The following is a 14,272-nucleotide window of genomic DNA, read 5'->3' on the forward strand; positions in this document are numbered from 1 at the left end:
GAACTCGTGAGATTTTAAAGCTCCATATTTTCTTCTTCTTCTGTGTTTTATTTGAGGTGTTGATCCATAAGAAGATATATTTAAACCATCTCAGTGTAGTTTTACATCTCCTCTCTCAGGCTTCTCTCTGCAGCTCTAGTAACAACAGGTCGGTGAGCCAATCAGAAGAGAGGAGGCTCTGAGCCTCTCTTCTGATTGGCTGACTGATTTCTGACTGATCCAATAAAAATAAAGCAGATTTCAGGTAAAAACACTCAGAGAAACCAAATCCTGCAAGGTTTGGATGGTGGGTCCAGGTGGGCGGGGCTTGGTGACTGCTTTGTTGTGACATCACAAAGTTCCAGAAGTCCTGACGGCTGGTTTTAAGGCTCAGTTTCTGAATACAGGCTGTGTGCATTTCTCTGTGGACTGAGGCTTTGATACTTTCACAGTATTAATATAGAAGCTAGAGCTGATCTATAATCACACTACACATGGACACAGACCTTTACACTGGAGGAGCTTTAAGTGTCTTTGTGAACAGAAAAAGTCTACCCCCCCCCCCGTAGGTTGAGGTTGTTAGATTAAAAATGACTCATGTCTCTTTGATGTAAATAAATTGACTTGTCTGATTTAAACTGATAAAAAAGCTGTTTTGGCATCAACTCTCTGCTCCTCTGTACGTCACACAGACACCAAACACTTCTGCATCGTTTCATTAACACTGATTGAAATCACTTCCACAGCAGACGCAGGTTTGACAGCAGCAGCTGACGCCCCCTGCTGGTCAGTGTCACGGCATCGAACCTCTCACCTACTGAGAAACCTTTACACTGAAGCAGAAGCAGCAGATTCAGAGTTTTCTCCAACTTAATAAACATAATGAAAGTGTTTTTAATCTCAAGTCTCCTCCAGAATGGATCCACACCGGAGGCTTTATTGGTCAGGATGGATATTTCTGTTGCAAAGAACTTTTTTCACCCTGAGCAGAGACTCCCAGGATGCCTGTCCTCCAACTATGTCATGTCATAGGTGGAGTGGGTTGTGGATAGCAGTGAACACATGTGAACTCTGTGTCATGGAGCTGTGGATTCTAGCTTTTGTGTATTTTTACTTTTAACTGAGAACAAAAGTGTCGTCAGTTCAACCAATTCTAAATGACAAATGTTTCCATCTCAGTTCAAAGTTCAAATGTCACTAATTAAAGTTTGTTTCTTAAACTAAAAAACTGAATTATTGATAGAAAAGATTTAAAATTTCAAAAGATGTATGAAAAAGCTTTTTAAATGAAACTGATTCATTTACTATCAGATGATTTTTTGTGATTATCTGAGTAATTTTAATGTTGATTTATGTTAAATTTTTAATAGCATAGCATTTTAAGACATAAGTTTTTTATATCAACTTATTATTTTAATCACAACTCTTGACATCAATGACAATATTTTGTCACTGTCCCAAACCTCCTTCATTTCCTCTGTTTTCTGTTGTTGCTACATAATTAACAAAAGCAACAAAAATCTAAATCCTTCAACAGGCGTCACAAAAGAAAACAATAATAATTAAAAGCTGTTTAAGAGAATTATTAATAATAATAATTCTCTTAAACAGCTTCGTTAGTGCACTAATTACCTGCTCACAGAAATAATACCAGACAACGATAGTAATTCTTTTAAAACAAATTAGTGTTTTCCCGATGATTGAGATGTTGATATGAAGAAAGATGATGAAGAGCTACAACGTTACTGGTTTTCATCCTCAAGGGCTCTGCACACCTGCACAGGTGTTGTCAGTTAGAGGTTAGTCAGTGCACACCTATATAATCAGTGAAAACACCTGTGCAGCTTCACATACAGAGATACTGAACTCTAGTATCCTGGAGTTTCACCATGAAAGAAATAAATGTGAAAAGTGTCAGTGGTTCTGCAGCAGTGAACCGGTGCGGTGGTGCAGTAAGTTACTGCAGCTGCACCCGCTTTTATAAACTGTATGTTGGAGGTTTGGCTTTTCACACATGAGATATTTCAGAACAGTGAGAAACAGAGCGGAAGTCAAACAGCTTTGTGTGACTGTAGGTGGAAGTCAGCGACAGTCTGAAGCTTTATATCTTCCCTGAGCACAGAGCTTAAAGGATGAGGTTGGTTTTATTCAATATTTTTCTCACTGAATCCCATGAAAAGACACAAACCAACAACATGTTCGTCGTCTCTCAGTGATTTCTGACTTCCTCGCCGTGTCTGTAGCTCTCAGCTCCAAACACTCTGAAGACGTAGATCTCAGACTCACAAATAAATAGTTTACTAAGTCTTTTATTTTTAAATTAATTTCCTAAAACAGCTGATAACTGCTTGTTAAAAAACATTACTGAAGCAGGAGGACATAGTAAATTGCTGGGGACTATTTTCAGAGGCTGATTAATCGGATTAAGCAGGACGGAGTGTGTATTGATGGTAATGAAGGAACATGTGACCCAGTGAAAGTGTGGCTCATTGATGTGTTTTATTAGCTTCTGGACAACAATGGAGCTCTATGGCACAGAGGAATAACATACATCAGGGTTTGGGTACACACACAATACGTTTTGGTTTTGGTCCGCACGTGGGATTCGTTGACAATAAGGCTCGTCTCATACTTGGCGTCCGGGAGAGTCCGAGTGACGTACATTTCGCGGCGCTGTGCGGACGTCTGTGTGTCCTCCGATACGCTACAGGGGAACCAACGTCCAGGAGTTACCAAGACTAACATGACATGTCCAAGGTGTCTGTTGTCCGTGTGCGTGTCTGTAAGGGAGTATAACTGAGGCTAATACCAGACTAGCTAGCTGGCTAACTAGCGTCCAGCCTCCTTTAGGAAAGGTCCTGTTTACATTTGACCTTGTTTAAGATTTTTACGTCCATTTCTGTCTCATGTGCGGTGCATTCAAACAAAAACAAAAAATCTGTGATAAACTTACTGACAAAAGCTCAAATTTGTACTTGTACTTGTTTATACTTTGACACACGTTTGGTTAGTAGTTACTTAACTAGCTAAAACACAAAATCAGACGTACTGGTCGAAATGATTAGTTGACAAAAATGAGTCCGGTCAAGTCTCTCAGAAACAGTTTGTGTTCGCAGTGTCTTCAGAGATGTAGACCTCCAACATGGCTGTCACGTAAAAGCCCTCAGTGTTGACATTAATCAGCACAATACTTGTATAACTGGTTAAGTTAGTGCGTCTGCAGACAGTTCAGACCAATGACTGTGTGTAAAGATGGACGCCGCGTTCTCTACTTCCTCCCGCCGCACAAAAAACGAAGCCAAAATATCGCCGAGCTGCCATCTTGTGCAGGAGGCATCGTTTGGAGTCAGTCACAGCTGTCAATCATGGCGTCGCACTCCCGTTTTATAGCCTCAAATAATTGATAAAAATCAAACTTATCAGAAAAATAAACACTTGAACATCAGGGTGATAAGAACTAACCATCTTTGGGAAAAACGTCCGCTAACGTGGAGGGGGCGGGGTTTATGATCTGTACTGCTGCCAGCCACCAGGGGGCGACGGGAGATATTTTGGCTTCACTCTTGCGGAGCTGTCATGGCGTCCATCTTTATACACAGTCATTGGTACCGACTCAGAGCAGTTTGGTTGCATCAGCCTTTCCGGTGGGACGGCGCCGCCTCCATCCCGCCCGCTCCTAGACGTCGGTGCTGACGCTGTGGGTGACCACCTCCCTCATGGTGACCGAGCGGATGAGGTTGAGCTTCTGGTAGAAGCTGGCCAGGTCCATGGGCAGTTCCAGGTCCTGCTGCTGCACAGTCCTGTAGCTGATCCTGCGCCCGCCGTTGCACAGCCTCTCCGGGTGCTGCAGGTAGAAGGGCAGTGAACAGCGGGTGCAGGACGGGCAGAAGGCATGCGAGCGCTGGCACCTGCGTGGCGGAGGGGTGGGGGAGAAGCTGGCGGGCCCGTTGGCCTCAGTGAGGAAGGTGGGGGGGTAGGCCTCGGGCTCGTCGCTGTAGTGCTCCGGCGTCGGAGGCGTCGGAGGAGCGGACAGAGCCAGGGGGCGGGACGGCGACATGGTGGCAAGCTCTGGTTCCTCCTCTTCCCCCTTCTCAGACTCCTCCCTCTTACAGCAGTAATACTGGTGCAGTTAAACACAAGAAGAGACAACTACAGGTCTGAGTCATCGTCACAACGTTTCACACCAACATAGCGCTCAGCAGTGGCGGGCGACCCGACGATCACGGATGATCGTACATATGATCGACTTTCAGACGAGACAGAAGTTTCTATATTTAGATATTTAATAATTCAATGAACAGCTCAGTCTGTTAACCAGCCCGTTGTTAGCTGTTAACCAGCCCGTTGTTAGCTGTTAACCAGCCCGTTGTTAGCTGTTAACCAGCTAGCTGACTGTAGCTGCAGACGGCGGTCCTCGTTCTGCTCTGTGGTCTCGTGAGTCCGGTGTAGCTCCACATGAACCAGAACAAGAACCGCCGTCACCAGCTGCAGGCCGGAGACAGGAAGCTAGCTGTTAGCTGTTAGCAACGACTGACCTTTCAAATCAAAACACTCACATATATCACCTCACAAATGAATAAATAAATGTCCAAACAAATACTCCATATAAACTGAACAAAAAGTCTGACTGTGACACAATTTGCAAACATCAGAAAGAAATGTCAAAGCGGCGGAAAGATACGAATCACAACTTCCCGTCATGACTTTCACAATAAAACCAGAGCGGAAACAGGATGCAGGATCACGATTAAGATCAAGATAAACTGTCATATGATCATTTCACCTTTACTGCTAATAACATGAAGCTACGTGTGTGAATTAGCTCAACTTCTACTGGATGGATCGGCATTAAATTAGCTACAAACGTTCACGGCCCCTCGAGACAATTACTTTGTTTTCCTGATAATGTTGTGACAACAAACATTTTTTTTAGCGCCATCACCGGCGCAGAGGCATAAAATTCATTATACATGAATTATTTAGTGTCAATGATTTGGCAACTTGCTGAATATGTTCATTAACGACATTTAACACGTTCTCCTGTCGGCATCAAAACCTTCAAATGTTGTATATAAATTTAATTTCCAGAGGATGAATCCTAGAGACTTCGGTGATTCTCTGACTTCTCATGAGTTTGACGTCTGCTAATGTTTCAGTTAAAGATTATATTTTATATTTATATTTTTAAACACGAGTAACTTGTCACACTGCTAACTCTCTCAGAAGTGCAGTGAAGAGTAAAACAGTCGTACCTGCAACCTACATAAACACAGTACAGCGACGATGGTCAGTAAGATGACTGTAGCCAGAATTCCTCCTGCGATGACCACTGTCCCGGCTGACATTCGAAATCCTCTCCATCAACAGCCTGAGGGAGGAGGAGGAGGAGGAGGAGGGATGAGAGTAAAGTGGAAGAAGAGATGAGGAAGGAGGAGAAGAAAGGAGGAGAGGGAGAGAGAACAGATGGACAGATGATAATGAGAGGAGGGGGTGAGGGAGAGTCAAGGAGGGAGTAAAGATGGAGGTGAGGGAGAGGGAAAAGAGAGATGAGAGGAAGGTGTGATGGGGAGGAGAGGAGACGAAGGGAAGAAGAGGAAAGACAGTCAGGAGAAGAGGAGGTGGAAAAAGAGCGGAGGAGGGAGAGACAGAAGGATGAAGAGGAGGGAGTGAAGAGGAGGAAAAGTGAGGAGGTTAGAGCGATAATGATGCTGCTGTAAAGTTTTACAACTCCACTGTTCAGCTCCAACACGTTTAAAGTGCTTTCCTCTTGCCAGCAGTTATTACTGAGGTTTCACAGCTCAGAGTAAATCGATTTTTATCGTTTATCTGCTACGACTCAGCCACATTTCTGACAGCAAATTCAGCCAAGTCACAGTGAGCCAAGTGCAAATATTAGCAGGTCTGATTGTGATGAAGATGATGAATCTGACTGACACATCAGCGCTGATCTCTGCAGGGTGGAGCGGAGCCTGGACAAAACCTCCCAGGAAGCTTCCTGCTCACCACCATAAATAATATCCACCGGTCACATTTCTATCAGAAGTTAAAACGCTTCCGTCGTGCTGAGATCTGAGGTCTGGGAACACGGCGACAAAGAAACCCAGAAATCAGACAGAAGGTTAGGAAACAAACCAACAGTAGATCCAGATTTCACAAGGTCAAAAAGTTGCTCCGTACTGAACCAGAATATCAGCAGCTTCTCATGGTTTTCCTACCTAATAATAATAATAATAATAATAATAATAATAATAATAAGTTCAAAGTTCAGGTTGAGAAGGTGAGAAAACCTCCAGACAGACCTCGACTGTCACTCAAAGTCTAAATAAACCTGTTAATGAATTCCATTAAACATTTAGCATTTTTCAGAGTAAGCGTTCGGCTGAGTCCCAACGCAGCCGGACAATCAGACAGTGAGGGAGTGAGCAGAGCTGCAGCCGCTCACGACGCTCCGCTGTTCGTCTTCCTGCACGCCGTGGACAAACGCTTCCAGAGACAGGCCGACAGGAGAGTAGAAAAAGCCTTCAGCGCTGAAAACAATCATAATATTTATTTGTCTCTGGAAAGTTTTTCAAGACAGAAGAAGAAAGTAGGAGCCAACAGAGGAAACAAATGTGGGATTGAGACGGTGACACGAGGTTCTTCAGTTTCCCTCTTCTTCACGAGTCACATGTGAATGAGGACACGTCCAGAAAGTCTGTTTGTAATCTTCAAATTACATAACACAGAGACAGAGAGAGAGAGAGAGAGACATTGTGTATTTTATTATTCACTTTTCCCTCATGTTTAATGCAATAAATCTTTTCTCAAACCAGAATTAATTGTGATTTAGCAGATGGAAAGAAAAATTAAAATACTAAAGCGACGCCAACGAATGTTCTTCAGCCTTAATGTGACACCAGCTGGAGATTGGACATGTTCCCTTGGAGGTCAAAGGTCCTGCCGGAGGGTGAACTCACTCATCCCTGATGTTACATTATGAATTTTAAATCTGAATTCTTCATATTCAGCTTCCCGTCATGTTTTATACAATAAGTCAGGAACCAAAGCAGAAGTGTGATGAATAGTAAAACACCAGAGAGGAGACGTGACTCATCACCGTCATCATCATCATCATCATGTCGTTTCCTCTGCTTCCCGCGTGGGCGTGACCAGCGACAACACGCCATCAAACCTCCAACACACATGAGAGGGCGTCGACTCTGTGATCAGGACAGACGATCGACTCGGTCTCTGCCCAGGAGACGTCACAGGTGAATTCTACCTGTGGATCCTCTGTGTTCCTCCAGCTGTTCCAGGTGTTAATATGTTCAAACATACAACATACATGTGTCACGTAAACATAAACATGTACATTAAAGAACTAGAGCCTCCTCCTCGTGCTCGTATCCCTCCGCCACTCAGACTAGTTCCAGGTTACATCCCTGTTTATCCAGAGTCATAGAAAATATGAACCATTTGTGTGAAAAAAAAGTGTTTTGTGAGGTCACACTGACCTTTGACCCTTTGACCTCTAACTGCCAAAATCTAATCAGCTCATCCTTGAGTCCAAGTGGACGCTTGTGCCAAATTTGAAGAAATTTCCTCAAAGTGTTACAGAGCAGTCGCGTTCACAAGGCCAAAACTAAAACGTTTTGTGAGGTCACCATGATCTTGACCTTTGACCTGTAGCCACCAAAATCTGATCAGTTCAGCACGCAACCAGGATTTTGTTGCCATAAACAACTTGAATGAGATTTCTCAAGACCACCTTGAGCACAAACATTCACTCGGACTAAGAGATGAACTGATTAGTTTTCAGGGGTCTGAGGTCAAAGGTCAAGGTTACTGTGCCCTCACAAAATGTGGTTTTGGCCTTGTGAACGCGATATCTCCGTAACACTGTGAAGGAATTTCCTCAAGTTTGGTAAAAACGTTCGCTTGGACTCAAGGATGAACTGGGTAGAATTTGGTGATGAAAGGTCAAAGGTCAAAGATCAAGGTCACAACGAGCTCACAAAACACATTTTTGGCCATAACTCAAATTCATTCACTAATTAATACACAGATTAACTCAAATGTCAATAAGGTTAAAATGAAGTGATGACATTTTATATCCAAAAGGTCAAAGGTCAACTTCACTGTGACATCACGATGTTCTGTAAAAACGCCTGGTCTGTATTTAATGCTGTGACTCAGGAAGGAGAGACTACAGTTATTTTCATGATCCATGAATCATCAGCACCCTGAGTATCAGCTCATCACTGGATAATGCATTTGGGTTTCCATAGCGATGGAGCCGCTTACACCTACACAACCAGGCAGCATCACACACAAATCACCGGACGAGACGCAGACTCAAAGGTCAGCGTCCGACCTTCATCCGTCTTCGCTGAGAGCTTCAGTCAACTCAACGCAATTTATCTTCGTCTTCACTCAGACCTGAACGAATCTCAGCAGCTTAAAACAGATCCAATACAGAAGAAGCACATACTCTGCAGAAAAAAGAAACCCTCCCCCGTCTGCTGGAGCTGCAGCTTCACACAAACACAATACAAGCAAAACAAATGACACTTTCTTCGAGCTAATTCTTTAAACAAGTTGATTTATGATGGAAAACATTAAATTCATTTCATTTCTCTCAACAAACTGGCAGATTATTAAAATTTGTTTTGAGAAAATTAAAAATTACAATATACATTTATAAACACGTGGATCCATATTAATGTCAGTCAGAGTTTCACGGCTCTGACAGTTACAGATGTAGAAGAGACGATTATAAACTCTGATGAGTCGGTCACCGTTAAGAACATTTTCAAAGTATATTTGAATATTTTTAGACTCATATCTAAATTTAAATGAATAATGAAAAGGATTCTGAGTCTGGTGAAATGTGTCTGAGGGGGAGAGAGTTTGAAGGACGTGACCTCAGTGTCTGAAATCACAAGCAGACACATGATGAACCCATGAAAGAATTTAATCACTTAATGTTTAATTAATGTTTCATATGAGATCAGTCACCTGACACTGCGAGTGTGTGATATTATTGTAAAACATGAACGCAACATCTGGTTGATTTGCTGTTTTCCTGTTTCCAGGTCGTGGTGCCACTTTTACGCAGATTTTTACGCAAACAGAAGCTGCGTTAAAAAGAAATGAGCTTCACTGTCGTTCATTCAGTCCGGTTTCAGGTTTGTATTTTGACTCTCTCCGTCACTGTCACAGAAATAATTTACTAAACTTCTTGATTCACGCGCGTAAAAGTGACATGAACCAAAGCAGCTGAGATTTGTTTAAAAAAACTCAATTAACCACTGAAATAAAAATAAGTTTTAGCTGCTGAGAAGCTGTTTAACGAGTGAAATGAAATGTTTCTGGAGACAGTGGCACAGCTGCTCCTCTCTGCAGCAGCCGCAGACCCTGTGCGTGTGAACAGGTCGGATTCTTACCCATCACATTAAGGATCCGGATCGTCCCATCGCGGCTCTCTCCTCCGGCTCGGGGCGCCCCGGTTCGCGGGCAGAGGTTGAGGGGCAGGAGGTGTCGAGTTTCAGCGGGGAGAGGTGGAGAAGTCTCAACTCACAGCGGCGTTTTTACATCCACACACATCAACACACACACACATACACACACATCCGGTCTGCACGAGCGAGCAGCAGAGACTGGTCCCTCTTCACATTTCTTCTCTAACTTTCACGACCTGAACTTCGCTCCATCGCTGGAGACGCGTGAGACAAAACTTTTTGGTTTTCTCACAGTTTCTTTCTTTTAATTCTCCATCACTTGAGGCGCGGCTCTCTGCTCCACAGATTCTATAAAATCCACAAATGTTCCCGGGTGTATTTCCTCTCCGGGTCCGCGGGTTCTCTCTCTGACTTTCAGCCCAACAACGAGACGCTGAAAACGCAGGAAACAGATCCCGGCTGATCCAGGCGCGGTGACCACACAGGAGGACGAGGTGCTGCTGGGAGAAAAAGCGCGGGTCCGCTTACAATTAATTGTGCATGTGTGTTGTGCGCAGTCTCATCCTGATGCGATGTGACCGCGCCTCACAGAAGCGCGCGCTGCAAAAGAAAACAAAAAAAAAAACACCTGAAGGATGAATCCAGGTGGCTTTAAAGTGACATTAACTTTATTCTTCACCCATCTGTCAGGTAGAAGTGGAACCTCAGGGGAACAAACATTTTACACCTGAATGTCCTGGTGAAATATTGATCATATTATTAATTGTCATTCATCAGGATTTGATCATTTGGAGCTTTATTAGCTTTTAATTATAAAGTCCTGATCTCTGTGTGGTTATATCTGATCATATCTGTCCTGGATCCTGCCACATCCAACCAGTACAAACTCCTAGTGCAGCAGAACGGGACACGATCCCTCACCGGCTTCCCACCGACACTGGTGCAGGGAATGAGTTCGTCCCAGAACAAAAACAAAGGAAACTAGACCCCCCTCCTCTCGGTCGTATCCCTCCTCCACTCACACGAGTTTCACGTCACATCCCTGTTTATAACGTCTGTTTGAAGTCTTGAGTAATGGCTAGAAAAGTGTTTTGTGAGGTCACCGTGACCTTGACCTTTGACCTTTAGTCACCAAATTCTAATCAGTTCATCCTGGAGTCCTACTGAAAGTTTGTGCCCAATTTGAAAAATGAGATTGAAAATGTGATTATGGCCTGAAAGACATGATGCGCTGTACTTTAGCGTGTCCAGTATAACCCGTAAGTCCCATAGAGTCAATACTGAATTTAAAGTAGAAGAAGAAGAAGTTGATGAAGTGGCACAGAAAGCTCCTGAAACCATCAGTGAACGCGAAGAGTCCACTGACACCAGATCAATAAAATGACTTCCTGTCAGTTTGACAGGTACATGGGCTGAACTTACACACACACACGGTCACACAACGATGCAGGGGGTCAGTATCTCGCCCCCTGGACACTTCGGACGAGCCGGGAAACGAACCAACAACCTTCTGATGAGCGGTGGAGCCGCCCTCCTCCCGAGTCGCAGCCTGTTACATCCTGATAGTGAACATTTACTACAAGGTTTTCTGTAGCAGTTAAATTAAGGAGAGACTGTGTAACTGGATTAAATCTGATTCTCAGTAAAGATGGGTGGCGGTTTACAGCTGTGTTGCTCTCTCTGTTCACAGTCTACCTCTCTCTGCCTCCTCGCTCTCCTCCATCCACTCCACTTAAGGCGGCACCAAGAAAAGACGAGTGTAAGGGAGGCAGAGAAAGAAAAGATTTTATTGTGTGAATTATTTAGTGGTTAAAGCAGCCTGAGATTCCACAGACAAGAGCTTGTAATATTAATGAGTGGAGACATTAGAGGTTATTTCTCCTCTTTTCTGCTGCTGCTGTGTTTCAACACTTGAGCATCCAGCTGCTCCCAGAGGAAGCTGCAGTTTCCCATCAGACCTGGACTCAGGTCGGATTCAGGCACAAAAAACAACTTGGTGAGGTTTAGAGAGAGATCAAGTTTTGGGTTAAAGTGGCTGCTTTGTTGTCATGGTGACAATAATGAACGTGTGGTTAAAGAAAAAATTAATTTGCAAAAACCAAAATTGGCCCGTTTTTTGAATTTGGTTTCTTGTTTTTTGTTTGGAAACACAAAACGTATAAACCACGTTATTTTTTTTTGTTTTGTTTTTGGTTTAGAATTAAAAATCAAATAAAACCATATGAATGCATGAACAAAATAATGATAAAAGGCATTGCCAAAACAAATCACAGATTTACACTGAAAACAAGTCACTGTAATCACAAATACAAAACCTCTAAATGATGCCCGGCACTAAAAGACTAACAAAACATGAAGTCAAACACTAAAAAACGTGTTTTGTGTGATTAAGATGAAGATGTTTTTCTTATATAAAATATGGTTTGAGCTGTGGTCCACAAACATTTACTGCCCGTCCAGTGACATCGCTCAGTAAGACAGACAGGCTCTTGGTGCAAGTCGTCCACTTAGCATTGATTCCCACATGGGGCCGATGGATTAGCAAGGTCAGGTGACAGGTCAGCACTGACGAGGCAGACGATACGTCCACTGTGTCAGACTGGAGCTTTCACACTGAGGAGCAACTGAACTGAACAACAGCTTTTTATGACATTAGAGTCTTTGTTACTCAGAGGAAACTGAAGAAAGCAACATGTTTAGTTCTTTCCACAGATGTGTCATCAGAAACATTAGAAAAAAAAGGCTGAAGAAATCACAAATACATATAAACTAGAGCCACGTCCTCGTGGTCGTATCCCTCCGCCACTCACACTAGTTTCAGGTTACGTCCCTCTTCATCCAGAGTCACAGAAAATATTAAAACATTTGTGTGAAATTTTTCTGTGTGAAGTCTTGAGTAATGGCTGAAAAGTTTTTTGTGAGGTCACACTGACCTTGACCTTCGACCTTTAACCACCAAAATCTAATCAGTTCATCCTTGAGTCCAAGTGAATGTTTTCAAACAAATTCCCTGACGGTGTTTTGGAGACATTGCGTACTCAAGGCTGAAACTGCGTTTTGTGAGGTCACCACGACCTTGATCTTTTATCTTTTAGCACCAAAATCTCATCAAATCTCATCTCAAATCTCAAATCTCAAATCTCATCTTTGAGTCCTAGTGAATGTTTGTGCCAAATCTGAAGACGTTCCATCAAAGCGTCACTCAGATGTCATGTCAACGAGAAGGGGACGTATGGACGGACAACCCGAGAACGGAGACTTAAAAAACAAGTCATGCTAGCTGTTTATATATATATATATATATATATATATATAAAACTAATATATAACTATTGGATGGGTCAGTTATAAAGGATAGGATATTCATGGTCCCCAGAGGATGAATCCCTTGACGATGTTATTTTGTCCAACACTTTGATTTATGACCAAACACCTGCAAAGCTAATGGCGCTTCTGTCAGCTGTCAGAAACACAGTCAGCTTTAGCATTGTGAGCGTGTTAGCATGCTAATGTTCGCAACACTGGAGTGCCTAATTACAGCCTCACAGAGCTGCTAGCATGTCTGTAAACTCTGAAACCGTGTCCAAAGTCAGGGGCCGCATCCTTCGGACGCTGCATCTGACCTCTGATCGCGTCACAGCGGCGCAGCCATGCTGTTGATTTCTTCGTGGCCGAACCTATTCCCAAGATTTGTTGAGTGCCGATAATGAAAATAATATGGCAGCAAACACTGACAGAGAGCCTGAAGATTACACTGTTAAATGAAAGTATTGGTTTTCAGCTCAGTTCAACAGCTAACGGCCTTAAAACTTTTGTTTTTGTACGTTTCGGTAAGAAAAAGTGACCCGTTGTTAAGGTTGCTAGGCGATAGGAGCCGCGCTTTGTGACGCATCAGTTTGGTGACGCATACTGGTAACCCTCCGTAGACCAGACCGTCTACCATCAAACCGACCACGTTCTCCACAGGAAGCAGCCAGTGATTAGTGACACATCTTTAGCCTTGTTGTCTAATCACTCCACTCTTGACGTCAACAAGATGTGACTAAACCTGTTCCTATAAACACCCTGTGCTTCGTCTTATTGGTCTTTTGCATGATGAAGACTTAAAGACATTTTGCCATTTTTTCAGTCCAATAAAATTTTGGGTGCAGATTCTCTATTTTAACCCGAACAAAGATAGAAATGTAAAAACAACAGCTCGTGTTTTTTGGAGGGAGGTACGTGCTTCAGCAGCAGGATCACAGTCTGTTGTCATTGCAGGTTGCCAGGTTTCTCGCTATCGTGGCTGCACAGAGACCGAACCTTGGCCTCGCTAACAGTTCCTGTCATGTTGTTAGCGAAGTCCATTCATGTGTCTCCTCTTTGTTCTGTCTTTGTTCCGGTTTAGGATCTGTGTCCTCCAGCATTTGTTCCACTCCGGTTCATAAGCCTGACTGGCACCGAGGAGCCGCAGAATCCTTAATGTGACACAACATTGTGATACCCACCAGATGCCATTGCCCTCCTCTGTATCTCTCACATCCTGACAAGCCCTGACACCCCCCCCCCCCCCCCCATAACTCCCTCTCGCTGATCTGAGATCTTGTTCTTTCAGTCAGAACATCATCCAGAACAAGGCAGCACCCTCCGAGCGAACGGGTGTGCTGACAGGATGTTTCCTCCTGCCTCCGGCTCTCCACACAGACTCTGTTTACTGCAGCATCTCCTCCACAAGCTGGATACCAACTGCAAACTCATGCACAAGGCATTCACACAAAACTGCATTTATATACTGGAAGTAAAGCAGGAGACAGATCGTTTGTCAATGTTCATTTTGCTTCTATTTCTTCCACTGAGGTTAGCATGCTAACCAG

At 43.5% G+C, this 14,272-nt stretch overlaps 1 protein-coding gene across 2 annotated transcripts; it reads right to left on the reverse strand.

Annotated features, from left to right (window-relative positions):
• Positions 1-2,459: 2,459 nt before the first annotated feature.
• LOC130169633 (protein FAM163B) lies at positions 2,460-9,930 on the reverse strand. 2 transcript variants are annotated; one of them, XM_056376534.1, is made up of 3 exons: positions 9,405-9,930; positions 5,243-5,347; positions 2,460-4,099 (listed from the first exon to the last, which is right to left on the reverse strand). In XM_056376534.1, the coding sequence occupies exon 3, from the start codon at positions 4,034-4,036 to the stop codon at positions 3,656-3,658; it is 381 nt and encodes a 126-aa protein (XP_056232509.1). In that variant the 5' UTR covers positions 4,037-4,099; positions 5,243-5,347; positions 9,405-9,930; the 3' UTR covers positions 2,460-3,655. The 2 variants fall into 2 exon arrangements, with proteins under 2 accessions (XP_056232509.1, XP_056232508.1); XM_056376533.1 differs by having other exon boundaries at positions 5,232-5,347; positions 9,405-9,928.
• Positions 9,931-14,272: the final 4,342 nt, after the last annotated feature.

Source organism: Seriola aureovittata, chromosome 5, assembly GCF_021018895.1.
Source record: "Seriola aureovittata isolate HTS-2021-v1 ecotype China chromosome 5, ASM2101889v1, whole genome shotgun sequence".
In the NCBI taxonomy this organism is placed as follows: Eukaryota; Metazoa; Chordata; class Actinopteri; order Carangiformes; family Carangidae; genus Seriola; species Seriola aureovittata.